Below are 15,758 nucleotides of genomic sequence, written 5' to 3' on the forward strand. Positions count from 1 at the left end.
TTTGAAAAATTGTTGTGGTTGAAATTGTTTGTTGGCCGATTGATGAATTGCGTGTTTGTATTCATTTTCCTAATAATAACCAGGCTTGTTTCCACTTGACTCTGGAGATGATATATCTTAGGGTGTGTTCAGATAATTTTAGTTGTTACTTCTGCTACTGTTTGCAATGGTTAGCTGTTGACTCGTTTTGTAAAGTTTTGCTTGTATTTACTCTGGTTTGTCAAATATTAATAATTTCTCAAACGCTGGATGTTGTCAGGTCGAGTCGCCAATGTTGAATGAATGTCCTTCCCTACTTTTATAGACTTGTAGCTTCATTGATTTTTAGTCTTTTTCAAAAGTTTTTACCATATAACTTCTTTGATCTATATAAAGTGTAAGCAAACTTGAACAAATGTCACTTTAATGTCAACTTCACAGAAATTTCGCAAAAGATCAAAGCGTGTTTGATCTCGACCGAGCTCATTAACTTAATTGGATGATCGTCTGCTTTGTTTCCTGGTGCAAAATAGACAGAGGATATTTTATCGGTTGCCTCGTCTCAAAAGTGAGCCTGAACTATTACCAACCATTTTCATTCTAAATTTAAGATGCGCTCGTTCTTGTGTTACACTGATTGGTTTTGAATGCAGAAAAATATTCTATCTCTAGCTAAACTTTAAAAACACTTCTAGAACAGTACGAAAATGGCTTTGTAAAAATCTAAGGAATTATGTCAGGACGTACACTTGAGCGGTCTTGTTTGAAGCGCTTAAAAATTATTTGCGTTCAACAATGTTGAAAGAAAGACTAAACTTCCTTTCAATCCTGGGCATTGGAACAACAATTTTGCAAGAATTGGACCTTAATTTTATTATTGAAAAGTTTACGCGCAAAAAAACACGTCATTAAATTTTCAAATAACTTTACTTTATAGACTGTTTAATGCAAATGCATTATATTCAAACATTGCATCGCATAACTATTATAAAAGTAAGTACCAAATAAAAACGTATATTTAAATATTGCTTTTATTTAAATTTTATTCTCTTTAACTATTAAAAAATTGGGCGGCAAATTTCGAGTGCCTTTAGGCGGCAAAAAGTTTAATCCGCCACTGACTGGAAGGAACCCGACTTTGCAGAAGAAGCCAGAATTTTATTGCTATTTTGCAGGATCAAATATTTACCAAACAATTTTGAGTCTTAAAAAAATTGAATACTACGATAAACTCATTTTAATCGGATTCAATAAAACTCTCATTACGGTCGAAACGAATTTTCTTAATAAAAAAACAACAACATTTAAAAAATATAAGATGTCAGTGTAAAATAAAAAAAACAATAACTCACAATGGAAAGACAGTTTAAACTTTAATCGTTGTATAAACTATCATAAAATTCTCACAAAATGTGGAATGAAATAAAAAATAATAATCTTTGAAATTTTATAAAATAAAATATTCACAAACGTTGGAAATGTTCACAAAAGTTAGAAATAATTACAAATGTTGGAAATATTTACAAAACAATTCGGCGGAGTGAAATTCAATTGCCTCCTCTTTCTCTTCTATTAGCAATGTCGGTTAGATTCCTGGTATTTTTGTCCTTGTTCCTCCTATTACTGAACCACTTATTAACTTGAGAGCCGGAAATTCCGCACTGGCTGGCCAGGGATTCACATGTTTCCCAATCAGGATAGGGAAAGTTGAAGTTATTCTGGTAGTAATTTTTTAATATTCCTGTTTTATCTTTCGACAGAATGACTCTTTTCTTAACCACTTTTGTTGATTTATTTGAGGTTGTCTGTTGTTGACCAGCAAAAACATTTTGGTCGGATGAGGTAGTGGTTGAAGTTGATGCTGAGGGATTTACTGGCTGCTGGAAATTTGAGGTAGAAAGACTTTGATGAGCATTTTCGTTGATGTTTTTAGAATTTTGATTAACACACTGGTTGTTGTTTTTAATGTTTGAATAAGTATCGGCTGAGCAAAATGAGGCAGGCTGAGCTGCATCTGTGGTTAGCATTGGATTGAGAACGCCATAAGAACTGGAGAAATTATTTGAAGCGTTGCTACTCTGGCTGAAATTTTGTCTGTTGAAATGTTGTTGGCTGAAATTTGGTTGATTGAAATTATGTTGGTCGAAACAGTGATGATTGAAATTTTGTTGGTTGAAATGTTGTTGGTTGAAACAGTAATGATTGAAATGTTGTTGGTTGAGATGTTGTTGGTTAAAATGTTTTTTGTTGAAATGTTGTTGGTTGAAACAGTGATGACCGAAATTTTGATGATTGAAAGGTTGCTTATGGAACGTTTGTTGATTGAATTGTTGTTGATGCAGTTGTTCTGCACTGAAAATACTTCCATTTAAAGATTGGTCTTTGCATATTTTCTGATTGAAATGTTGCTGATTGAAATGTTGTTGTTGATTATATGTCTGGTAATGAAAATTTTGGTTATTGAAATATTGCCGATTGAAATTTTGCCGTTGTGAATATTTATCAAGATTTTGATTGTCATGAATGTTTGTATTGAAGTTTGAAAAATTATTATGGTTAAAATTGTTAGTTGGCTGTTTGCTGAATTGTGTGTTTGTGTTCATGTTCCTATTAGTATCCAGGCTATGGCTTGTACTATTGTGGTTGTTACTACTGCTACATATTGAAATGGTTGGTTGTTGATTCATTTTGTATTGATTTATTTATTTTCTGTAAATCGTCAAATAATAATAATTTATTAAACGCTGGATGTTGTCTGGTCAAGTTACCAAGGGTGAATGAATGTCCTTTCTCATCAACTCACTTATATAGATTTGTAGCCGCATTGACGTAAAGTTCTTTCGAAAATTTTTGACAAATTAACTTCTTTGATCTATAGAAAGTGTAAGAAAACTTGAAAAGTGTTACTTTGATGTCAACTTCAAAAAATTTTCACGAAAAGATCAAAGCTCGTTTGATCTCGGCCGAGTCAATTAACTTAATTGGATGATCGTCTGCCTTTGTTTCCACGTGTCATCTTGACAGACAATATTTTATTGGTTACCTAGGCTCGGAAATAAACTTGAACCATGCATATTTACTTGCTTCCAATATTTGTTTCATTTTAATTAAATTTAATCATATCAAACGAAACCAACTTTGTGATAATTACTCTCCAATCTGCACATCTCTTCTTCCGTACTTTCAACTACTCAATGAACGTTACACGAAACATTTGGAGTCGGCAAACTGACGCTCCACGAACTAGAGCGCCACACAAATTAAAAGCCGCTCTGAAGCTACTGCGCGCTATATAAATCGCCACATTATTATCATTTGTATCATTATCAAACAATATTTAAATGAATTTAAAACAACGATAAATAATAATAAAAATTCATTTTTTAACAAATAATATATATGTTTATAATATATGTAATATAATAATAATTAATATATATATATTTATTTTCATATATTTATATAAAAGCATTAATATATGTATATATTAGACAAGTTATGGATCATAAAATCTGAAATTAGGCATTATTCGTGAAGAGATAAAAACATCACAGGCGGGTGTCACTGCATGTTTCACTTATTAAGAGAACACTTATTTACCTACTTATCGTTATGCTGGTATATTCAAAAAACATGGTTATACAATCCAAACATAGCCAAGCTATTTATAAAAAAATTTAACAAATGTATGGTTTGATGATTTCTTTAATTTTCAATATGCCCGTAGAAATATATAATTAAAAATATATAAAGGCCTATATACAATTACTGTACTTTTAATAAGTTTAAGGATGAACTAAACTTATCCGATATCTAACTTTACTTATTAAATAATACTATGTAGCTTTATAGAGTTCATTCATCGCGATAATTTTGCCTAGAAAGAATTTGAACCAGACCAACATGCAACAAGAATATAAGGTACGAGACAATAAAAAAAACTATACAGTGCATAAGGTTGATAATTGTTTGAGTATATAAACTGACATGAAACATTCCGCCGAAACTTACATAAGGTGTGTAGGTTCTAGAATCTGAGTCAACTGGCGCGCAATGTACTTGGGATTTAATGCAGGCATTCTGAACGTAAACTGTTTAACATTTTATATGTAAACACATATCTAGCTATGTTGCATGATCTACGTTCAGCGCTTAGTCGGGCGTGTGGTTCCCGAACAAACACCACCACTACAACTAACACCAGTCTACAACAGGTACAATTGTTTTGTTATTAGGGCTTCTACTACTTTGACAACTACTACTTTGACAACGACGGGAACTTTTGCTACAACAAACGATATCCCCTCCAACACTAACAAACAATAAAACAAAATTAGGCTTTTAGTTTTAAAATCAAAACGTTTAAAAGCCAAAACCGGCAAACATTTTATTGCTTATCACTCAGTAAAATGAAAGTAGCACCACAAAGAGGAGCTGAATTACAAAATTTACGATCATGATGTCACAAATATGGCAAGCGCATCTGTCATGCATAGTTCAGAAAATGTTGACATGTAGTATGCATAAAATTATGAGGGACGCGAATGAGATTAGTAAGATCTTTCAAAAATAATACTGATATGTTATTCATGAAACGTTCACCGTCAACAAAATATTTCGTAGAATGTAAAACCTAACTGGCGCATATAAACAAAACATCAACATGCCGAACTTTATAATTCATTTTTCGACTCTAGAGATTGTCTTACATCATCAATCCAATCCATATCACCCTTCAACTTATCCATATTAGCACACTGGTTGTTATTGTTGCTATCATTTTCGTTACTGTCAGGATGGTTGGTGTCGAATGGGGCATTCGGACCAACTTCGGGCACCACAACATCAACAGTTGGGGAGTCTTCGGTGTCAGTGAAGTATCCAGGCTCACCTGTATACAGGGTTGGCTCGATGAGGAGAGGAAATGTTGAGAGGGCTACCAGGTTTCTGTTCTCAAAATGTTCTTGCCAGTCTTCCCTTGTGTGGTTTTTAACGTTGAAATTCTACATACCATCAGATGTTTCTAAACATCAGATTCATAATGAGTTTTTCAATGAATTACAACCCAAATTAGCAGAAACTGTTGCAATCATAGGCTACAATAAAAAGTTTCAGGAAAAAAAAAAGAAAAAAATTGAACAGTCACCATCATACCTCGGGTGGTTGTCGAACATGATTGGGAGGTATTCATCGACAGGAACCATCTTGGGCAGTGGATCTTCATGCACCAACTTGAATGCCCCTGCATAAGACAATGCATAGCCTATTGTCCAATAAGAGTAGAGAGGCCAGACTAGGGTTTCACTATCGCCCACAAATGGCTCTCCATCTTCAAATAACTTCTTGCGACCTAAATATCTGAGTTTCGTAAAATGGTTAATTAGAATTTTGCGTTTGAGAATAATCTTTAAAAACTTCATCAGTGAAAGAAATTTGTAATAAAAAATGAAAACTTTAAATAGTGACTTGAAAAATAAATAATAAATTAACAGATAACCCATACAAAAGCAATCTAACAATCACAACATAGAGAGGCGAAGAAACTAACAACAGATCCCACGGTATTTCCATCTTGTCGATGTCACTCATAACTGCCTTCAACTTACCCCTGAAGTCTCTTGAGAACCTCACATCATCTTCGAATATGATCACCTTTGAGAGGTTCCTGTTCACCACCTACGTCCAAAAATTGTATTTTAAGGTTAAAGGTCTGCTGCACTCTTCCTAGGTTCAGAGAAGTCAACAACACACAAACAGCGTATATGAATACGTGCTAACTAAACGACGCATCACACACGAAGCATTGAGAGGCGGGCATCTTTTTGTCAGACTCGAACCTGGCCACTGCACGTACTGCGAAACAGCACCAGGCGACCTTAACCACTAGGCCATCAATTTGCATGCAAGCATGAGCATTTAATTATTTTACTTTTGTATTTTTTATTTTATAATAACAAAAAATAATTTAATTTTTAATTATTGTTATTGTTAACAAAACGATTGAAGACCACTCTCACTTATGATCAACTAACAATACATGTACTACTTAATCGTTGCATGTTTACATGTGCAAACACACTCATACACACACACACACACACACACACATACACACACAACACACACACGGACACGCCCACATATACACACACAAAAGCATCAAGGTTAAGTAACTCATAAATATAAAATAATAATAAACATGATAATAATAATAATAATGATGATAATAATAATAATAATAATAATAATAATAATAATGATAATAAAGTGATGATGAATGTTGATGTGCGTATGTATCTAACTTGTAACCATATGAAGTAGTGACTAAGGAAGCATCCGATCTCACCCATTGTCAGTGTCCGTCTATGTTTCGATAATGATGAGAAGACGATGGATGATGATAATAATGGTGGTTCTGACGGCGATGATTACAATGGCGATGATGGCAATAACTAAGATGATGATAATGATGATGACGACGATGGTAATGATGCCAACGATTATGATAACGAAAGTGATATTGGGATTTTACAGATAATTATGATGGTTTAAAAGGTAAAAATGAGAAATCACGTCGACAACAACAACACAACAACATGACAGCAACATGAACACAACAACATGACATCAAAATCAACAACATGCAACATCAACACAACAACATGACAGCAACATGCAACATCAACACAACAACATGCAACATCAACATGCAACATCAACACAACAACATGCAACATCAACATGCAACATCAACACAACAGCATGACAGCAACATGCAACATCAACACAACAACATGCAAAATCAACATTCAACATCAACACAACAACATGCAACATCAACACAACAACATGACAGCAACATGCAACATTAACAACAGGCAACATCAACACAACAACATGCAACATCAACACAACAACATGCAACATCAACACAACAACATGCAACATCAACACAACAACATGCAACATCAACACAACAACATGCAACATCAACACAACAACATGCAACATCAACACAACAACATGCAACATCAACACAACAACATGCAACATCAGCACAACATCATGCAACTTCAACTCCATCACTAACGTTCCATGATATGGATCAGCATAAGACTTCAGCACTTTCACATTCCAACTATTCAGGAAACTATCATTTAACTGCCTGTTTGATTAACATAATTTATTCATATAACGTTTATTAATTGGCAGTTCATTATGCAAATTTATGCCTAATATTATTATTTATATCCAAAGCAGTAAACAATGACAATAATAAATTATGCAAATTTATGTGAATATATTATTTACTTGCCATCCACAGCATCAAAGATGGTGGCGTTGATGCCAAGTTCCTTGAAACATCGGATCATTTTGTCTCTCCTTTCTGGTCTTCGAACGAGGTTGATCATGAATATCTTAATGAGAAATTGAATATTTTATTATCATTATTATTACTTAGTATTTCTTAATTAAACATCAGAGGTATTAACAACACACACACACACCACACACACACAAACACAGAAAGGGAGAGAAAGAGAGAGAGAGAGAGAGAGAGAGAGAGAGAGGGGGGGGGGGAGAGCACAAGTAAACAAGCGTGAATCCACGTGATTGTCGAGGATCTTTTTGTATTCGAATCCAGTCACCGCAACAGCAGAACCGGGCGTTCTAACCACTACACCAAATCAATCGCCGCCCGACTGCGTCACTGGTGTTGCTTATACCTCTGATGCTTAATTAAGAAAGAACTAACAATAGAATTAACAATAAAATCAGCGACACGGACAGACAGACAGACAGGGCATGTAAGTAAATGTTATTCAACGTATCACGTGATGGACAGGAAGGTCAGGAAAGGTTTTCCACTCTTAACAAACCATAATCTTATCGCCTCCCAATATAAACTAATAATAAAGATATCTAAACCGTGGTTAAATGGAAGGAAATTGAATAGTAAAACTATGAAGGTTTATTTAAGAGGTGTAGATAATAATCCATTTGTTTAATTTAAAGTCGCCATACGTCATTTACTCTAGTTCAAATTTATATGTAAATACCAAACAAAATTATCTGTTAGGTGTTGACATAAAAAGATGCGAGTGTTGATGCTAATAATTATTATCATTTCATTATGGTAGTTGTAGTAGTAGTAGTAGTAATAAGAGTAGCGGCAGTAGTAGGTGCAGCAGCAGAGGTAGTAGTAGTAACATCATTATTGCTAGTGAAATCAATGTTAACATTAAAAAAAACAGATAAGAGCAATTAAATTCTCAGCACAATTAACAAGAAACACTGTAATAATCAATTATGCAGCAGCAACATTCAAAACGAAGAAAAAAAATTATCACACACCCACCCACCTCATCAAATCCCAATTTATCGGGGGGACGTGCAGGGGCATCCAGGTAGGGGAGTTTCTCGAGGGTCACGTCATCAACTACAGTCGGTTGGTCGGTCGATTGGTTGGTTGGTCGATTGGTTGGTTGGTCGAGTGGTTGATTGGTTGGTTGGTTGTTTGGTTGGTTGGTTGGTTGGTTGGTTGGTCGATTGGTTGGTTGGTCAGTTAGTTAAAAATTTTAACTTTCATACTCCAATACAAATATGAAACAAAAACGTAATGTGGGAATGTCGCGAATCAACTATAACACAAAAATACAAATACAAATGTAAGAAGGGATTAATCAATGTTCCTAAATCTCAGGTAGAAGACCCGTCATGAAATGAAAAAAATGATGAAAAGAATTTAGGTTTTTTATCAACTCTTCTAAATAATTTTGACAATTTTATATAAAAAGTGTACAGAATATGTGTGTACATGTGTCTCTGTGTGTGTATGCATTAATTAATTAATTAATTAACGAAAAGTACCAATAGCCTGGAGTTTCATGTGTAAGAACTGTTCCTTCTCATCTTCAATGGTGTCTTCATCTCCAAGTGGAATAAGCATCATGCCATAGAAGTTCTCGTTTAATATGTACATTGGTACCTGATAGGTTTGTGTATGTGTGCGTGTGTGTGCGTGTGTGTGTGTGTGCATCTTAATGTGTGCGTGTGTGGGGGGAATGAATAACAAATAATTCTAATTATCTGTTTAATTATTTTGAAATTTTTCGAAATTATACATCAGAGTAACAACGTAAAAAATTGTGAGATCACACCGTTTGATAAGCCATTCAGCAGCTTGGTTTAAAGATATTTAAGAGTTTAGAAAATAATTTCGGTTAGAAAGCAAAGAATTAAAAGTAAAAACCAAAAGTTTCATCAACATGAACAAACTAAGGGCCACCTTATGGTATCTGGCACTGAAAGCGAAGATGATGATGTCATCAATGGGCCCTTCATAGTTAGGAGGTGGTGGGTCGTAGGCCAGGGAGTTGGTGATCTGCAGTCTGGTCTGTATGAGCATCGTTGAATGCACTACTGGCACTTGGAAGGCTCCTGTTTTAACTTTGTGTAAGATGTCTTCGTAGTCATCTGAGCGCTTGTAGTAGCCCTGTGTGAGTGATGTTCATGATGCAGGTGTGTTGTTTTTACGTGCTGTAATGGTGTTGTCGCTGGTATTGTTGCTATTGGGTATTGTTTCAATTCAATAAGAACATACAACACAAACAACCAACAAAAACAAACATGCAAGGTAAGCTAACCTACAAAAAAACAATCATACAACCAACATTTACAAATACACACAGCAGAAACAAACATAAAATTAAAAAAACACACTAACAAAAACACATACAACCCACATAAAGCAAGCATACAATCAATACAAACAAACATATATACATGCATACATACAATACAAACTAACATTCGGAGCAACATCCCCCCAGAAATTGGAGTAGTAATCAGACGCGGTAACGTTCATCATTGGGCTTATGATTGGTCTGGATGCATGGATGAGTGATGCGTATGTCAGCAACAAATCATTGCATCATTCTTTTAAGTCTCATTATTTCAAAAAACTTAACATCTATATCAGTAGTAGTAGTATAGTAGTAGTAGTAGTAGTAGTAGTAGTAGTAGTAGTAGTAGTAGTAGTAGTAGTAGTAGTAGTAGTAGTTGTGCATAGCGCTTCGACTTCCTCACGCGCTGCGGCTGCATTTTAAGCGCTGTGGCTTCATTTACGACAACTATAATATTTTCCTTATATTCTTTCATGAGCATTGAATTGGGATGAATGACGTTATAACATTATAGATGACATTATAGAAGTCCTTTCGTTTTGCAGTCATCGACAATTTATTTCTAAATTAAAATACTAAAATTAATTCAATTTTTAATATACATTCGTCATTCAGTTGCATTCTTAATAATTTCCTTTTTCCTCTTATATATAAGATTTTGTCAAATAAAACACGAGCAAAAAATTAGTTTTTATAATTAACGCTCGTCACCCACATTTCGACGTTGGATATCAAACAACAAGAAGACTACAGCAACCGCTATGGGACAATTTGAGTGGCATATACGTGCAATAGAGGACTTCTAATGTTTATTTTTTTTATCAAAATTTCAAAAAATTGATCGAGTCATTGCCAAAAAATGCGTCACGCTTCCGGATACATTATGACGTTGGGTAGAAATAATAAAAAAAACCACAGAACGTAGTTTGAAAAAATTTTGGGAGCATTTAACTACCTGCTATTTGTTTGAATAAATTTTGATAACAAATAACTTTGAAAAGAAAAAGAAAGTAGCCAAATACAAATTAATTTTGTGTTTTCTATGGCGTTCTTTTGAAATCTAGTTTACCTTGGAAACGAGCGTTGATAACACTGGTTGATAATAGATGATAATGGTGATAGTATTAGTTAGTGATAGTATTAGTTAGTGATAGTATTAGTTAGAAGTTAGTGAGAGTATGGTCAAGATGGAATCAAACACGTAAACGTGATAACAAGAATGTAGGCGGAACGCACGATTTTCAATTTACTATCATACGCTAATGGCTAATGAATAAAAAGGCAAAAAGTTATATTTTTCACGTGATGACAAAATAAATCTTATTTAATTAAATTTATTAACAATAACATGGAAAAAACAAAATTTTTTTATTCAAAAAACTCTCCTTATTATTACATTTCACTTGATAATAGTAATAATAATAATAATAATCCAACAAACTTGTCATGTCTCATCAGTTCTTTCAAAACTTGATCATTCAGTAGAAAGTTATCAGCATCCACAAACTGATAAATTGAACCAGTCAAAAAATAAATTACATTTCTTGGTTGGCCTTATTGTAACTTATCAATGTTAATAATTACATAATATTAATATTCCAATTAATATTAATAAATAATATTGTGATTACCATCTTCTTTCAGTTTTTTGAAACCATTACTAAATTGAAACCCTCTATAATGTTATATTAGCCAACCATTGTTAGTAAACTAAATTACCATTTTGAATTATTTAACAATAACTATCCAACCCACAGCAAATCTGATTAATTTAATGAATTCAACTATGAATCAGATTAAGTTTTCAAATTATTTATGTTATAACAATTAGTCAACTAATAAAAATTTACATTATAATATTAAAATAAGTTAACCAATAAGAAATCAAACTGACACTTATTGTTATAATATTATAATTAGCCAACTGATAAGAAATCAGATTAGCATTTTACAGTGTAACATTATAATTAGCCAACCAATAGAAAATCAGTCCATGTATTCCGGGCTGAGTTGAGAGCTTCCTGCCTCAATCTCAAAATATTGCTGACCCGTTTTTTTGACCAATGGTAGGGTCCATAGGCATCAGGGTAATCTAAGAGAATAGCATTTTTATGGAATCTATGTAAAAATAATTATTCTTACATAATATCAGTGGTGCATCTAAACAACTTTGATGGGGGGCCAAAAATTTGAAAATGTTTAAATTTTCATGGGGAGACGAGATTTGTGGTAATGTGGCTGACAACCTTTTTTTTGCTTATTACATTCAATTTTTGATCAGTTTTACGTATAAAAACGTTCCTTTTTCTTTTATTAAAAAACTGCTCACAATGGGCTCGGCTCCACCCCCCCCCCCAGATCCGCTACTGCATGATACAGATAGGTATACTGCAAAAAACAGATCAGTATACTGCAAAAGCGAGTGCATTATTAATTTTAATGCTGACAAATAAATTATTTAAAAATGAAATAACAAAAATTAATATCGATAAAGATTCAAGACTCCTACTGATTTCTGAGTCGTCATCAACGAAATCCACTTTGTTGTATTGGCTTTGAACTCTTCCCAACCACTTCTTCATCATGGAGACTGAATTGTCAACATTGTGGTCGCTTCTGATCCTAAAATAAATTAAAAAAGCAATAAATTTGTTTTACTTAAAATATTGAATCGTTTTATTTAGCCCTTATTTATTTGCAAATAAGGCAGGTAAAACATGCTAGTATAAAAAAACTATATATAAAAACATTAATCAACCAAATAAAACTAGCCTTTGAGGTTTTTAATGTGATATTGTAATGTAATGCTATCAAACATTTCTAACCAGAGTCTTATCCTGTTTTTAGGATAGTCTAACTTCTCAAGATAATGCAGGAACCATGGCAGGGTGTGGGCCTTGTTACGCAACAGAATTGCAATCATAACACTTGGGGCAGTTGATGAGGCAGGCCATATCTCCTCTGCTGATTGGCATGTTGTTGGTAGTAACCCAATTAAAATTAGTGAAATTATTATAAAAATTGATGATGTGAAGAACAAGCCGACAGCTTTTGAATTTGCTTGTGATTTTTGATGAGGTAATACTTTAATTTTTTCTAAAAAACAATTTAAATCAGACATTATTTTGAAACAAAGCTCCAGAATTTTCTCCCACGTTAAGAAGAAAGGATGTTATTTTAGTTTAGGCGCACCACATCGTCGTCAGCATCACCAACACTACGTGGATGGAAAAAGAAAACTTTAGTTTAATTAAAGTTACACCACTACGCAGAAGAAAGGTGAGAGAGTGAAGATGAAAGTGAGGGTGAGCATCTTCACTTTTCACTCAATCACTCTCTCTTTCTTCATTTTAATGAAGCATTGTAATATTTAAAAAAAAATTATTAAAAATATAACTAACTTTTGAAATAATTTGTTTCTAATAACTTAGCACACGATGTTAAAAAATTTGAATAGTTTGTTAGGCGCTTTACAGTGCGAAAAAATATTAACGAATAAGTAAACGCACATTCTTGCTGTTGTTTTGAATTTGAAAATTTTTGTGATTGAGATTGTTGGGATGGTTTTTGTTTTTCTGTTTTAAATTAAATTAAATGTCGTTAAGAATTTGTTAGGAAAATGGCTGAAAAAGAAGATTTTAATCTGAATGATTTTTTGGCCGATCATTCCATAACGGCCAATGACAGGTTTCTCCCCAATCTGCACTTCAAATAAATACCAATTTATAATTTTTTAGATAATTAAATATAAATTAATTAATTAAGCATAAACTAATTCATTTATCTGTTTATCATTATCAACAATTCAAATCTTAATTCAATGATCAACCCACTCGTTTTTCTTGCTTGTTGCTTTGGTTTGAATTTTTTCATTTTGGAAAAAGTGTGTGTGTGTGTGTGTTAATAATGATTGTATTAAATTAATTTAATAATATAATATATGTATGGAAATGTGTTGTGTATATATTATAAGTATGTATTTTATTTTTACATATATATTATTTATATCATAATTATAGATATGTTTTTATAATTTACTTATTATTTCAATTTAGACTTCATTCCACTGGTTTGTTTACCTCTCCAGAAAATGGTATTGTTATGTTTCTTATTTCTTTTTTTATTTTCAGATAATATTTTCAAAACTGAGTCATAAACAAGTCTTTTAAATGAATGTATTATTATTATTGTTGCCGTTGTTGTTAAAATTATTCAGTAACAAATGTTTGTTAAAGTTAGAAAATTTTTTAAAAAATAGTTTTGCCTGTGGACATAGACATCGACAGTGGTCGTACGACTCCCATCAGAGTGCGGACCATGAAGGAATACGATCAGGTTGTGTGGTACTGGTACTCTTCATTTATTCATTTTTTGTTACTTAGTTCTCTATTCTTCTCTTCCTCCCTCTTTTTCTCTCTCTTTCTCTGTTTCTCTCTCAGGTGTTGTTCTTTACTGGTTGTTTTTTTTCTTCAGGTTATTAGATGGCTCTGTGTTAAAAATGATTGGGAGTTTGTTTTTCGTTTTTAATTTGTTACATTTCCATTTCAATTTTTTGCTGTCATAGGGTGTAAATTAAATTATAAGTATGCACACATAACCCTTGTGCTCAATGGTGGAATGAATTAAACAATTATAGTTATAAACTTGACCCATTTTATATCTGCTACGCACCTGCTGTTCTGTTTTTTGCCATACCATTGGGTGATGATGAAATGTAGAACCATTCAAATAATGTCTGCTTATTTGGGCCTGATATTTATTTTTGTATAAATTTTTGTATATTTTTAATTATATATAATATAATAATGCAATTCAGTTATATATAATATAATTTAGTTATATATATATATATATTGTTGTTTATTTATTTCTAAAATAGTTTATAAAATCTGACAAATGTGTAGTGCTAGCTAGATAGTTTTTTTTTCATTAATCTTCCCTATTATCTGAACACTAGTTTAAGGTTTTTTTCACGATTTATTAAAATCAATAAGATATTAATTTGAATTAATGATGAATTTGTTGTTTATTATTTTAGTATTCATTTATTTATTTTATTTATATATTTTATTTATATATTTATTTGTTAATTAATTTATTATATTTTTTCCTTCATCTCCAGCAAATAGCTGATTTACAGAAGGAGAACTTCAACTTGAAGCTGAGAATTTACTTCCTGGAAGAGAATGCAAAGAAATATCACAACGGAGAAGAGCAGGATATTTATCAGATCGTGCGTTAACCAAATTTTTTTCAGTTCTTTGGTTTTTTATTATTATGTTAGCTCTTTGGTTAATATCTTTTTAGTTCTTTGGTTATTATATTTTTAGTTCTTTGGTTTTTTTTTTCTAGTTCTTTGGTTATTATTATTTCATGTCTGTTAATATTGTTAACTAACAAAATTTTATTTTACAAATTTTTATAATCTACTACTACTACTAGCTTCTACAACTACAACTACTGCAACTACTACTACTACCTCAACTACTACTGTGGCTGCTACTACTATTGCAACTACTACTATACTACTACTACTACTACTACTACTACTAATATTACCACACTACTACAACCGCCTTTTTTGCTTGCATATTTTTATGGTTTGTAAAATTTTAAAAAAATTAATTTCGTAAGAGTTTCTATTACTTTTTTTGTTCTTCTCTGACTCGTTCATGGGGTTGATGACAATGAAGATGATGGTAATTATGTGCACTTAGTTAATGTAAATATAAATATATTATAAAAGATATATATTTTTTCTTATGTTATTCATATTATATTCATATTCTTCCCTATGTTGTTTCACTACTACACTTGGCTGGCACAGAACATCGAGCTGAAAGTAGAGTTGGAAAGTTTGAAGAAGGACCTCGTCGACAAGCAGGAACTTCTGATGAAGGCTTCGTTAGTGGAGATCTTTTTCCTTCTTAATAATATTTATTTATCAATACTTTGATTTTGGTTCTCGTTTGTAATTTGCTGTAATGATTTAGTTGTATGTATGAGTCATTAAAATAGGCGTGTGTGAGTGTGTGTGTGTGTTATTTTCTGTAACAGTTTCACTTCATGTAATGCTCCATCATAATCCAATTT

At 32.4% G+C, this 15,758-nt stretch overlaps 2 protein-coding genes across 2 annotated transcripts; one reads left to right on the plus strand and one right to left on the minus strand.

Annotated features, from left to right (window-relative positions):
• Positions 1-4,652: 4,652 nt before the first annotated feature.
• HELRODRAFT_111764 (hypothetical protein) lies at positions 4,653-12,786 on the minus strand (the record flags this gene model as incomplete). The annotated part of the gene is made up of 14 exons (XM_009019099.1): positions 4,653-4,956; positions 5,134-5,337; positions 5,528-5,655; positions 6,282-6,342; positions 7,070-7,144; positions 7,291-7,397; positions 8,343-8,419; positions 8,851-8,968; positions 9,269-9,475; positions 9,791-9,866; positions 11,107-11,171; positions 11,642-11,757; positions 12,175-12,278; positions 12,482-12,786. 14 exons carry the CDS (start codon positions 12,784-12,786, stop codon positions 4,653-4,655), a joined length of 1,947 nt encoding a protein of 648 aa, XP_009017347.1.
• A 1,998-nt stretch (positions 12,787-14,784) lies between these two features.
• On the plus strand, positions 14,785-15,558 carry HELRODRAFT_146976 (hypothetical protein; the record flags this gene model as incomplete). Its single annotated transcript, XM_009019100.1, has 2 exons — positions 14,785-14,898; positions 15,493-15,558. Coding segments are annotated over 2 exons (180 nt in total), but the record flags the coding sequence as incomplete, so codon positions are not given.
• Positions 15,559-15,758: the final 200 nt, after the last annotated feature.

The sequence above is a fragment of the Helobdella robusta genome, assembly GCF_000326865.2.
Source record: "Helobdella robusta unplaced genomic scaffold HELROscaffold_23, whole genome shotgun sequence".
Lineage (NCBI taxonomy): Eukaryota > Metazoa > Annelida > Clitellata > Rhynchobdellida > Glossiphoniidae > Helobdella > Helobdella robusta.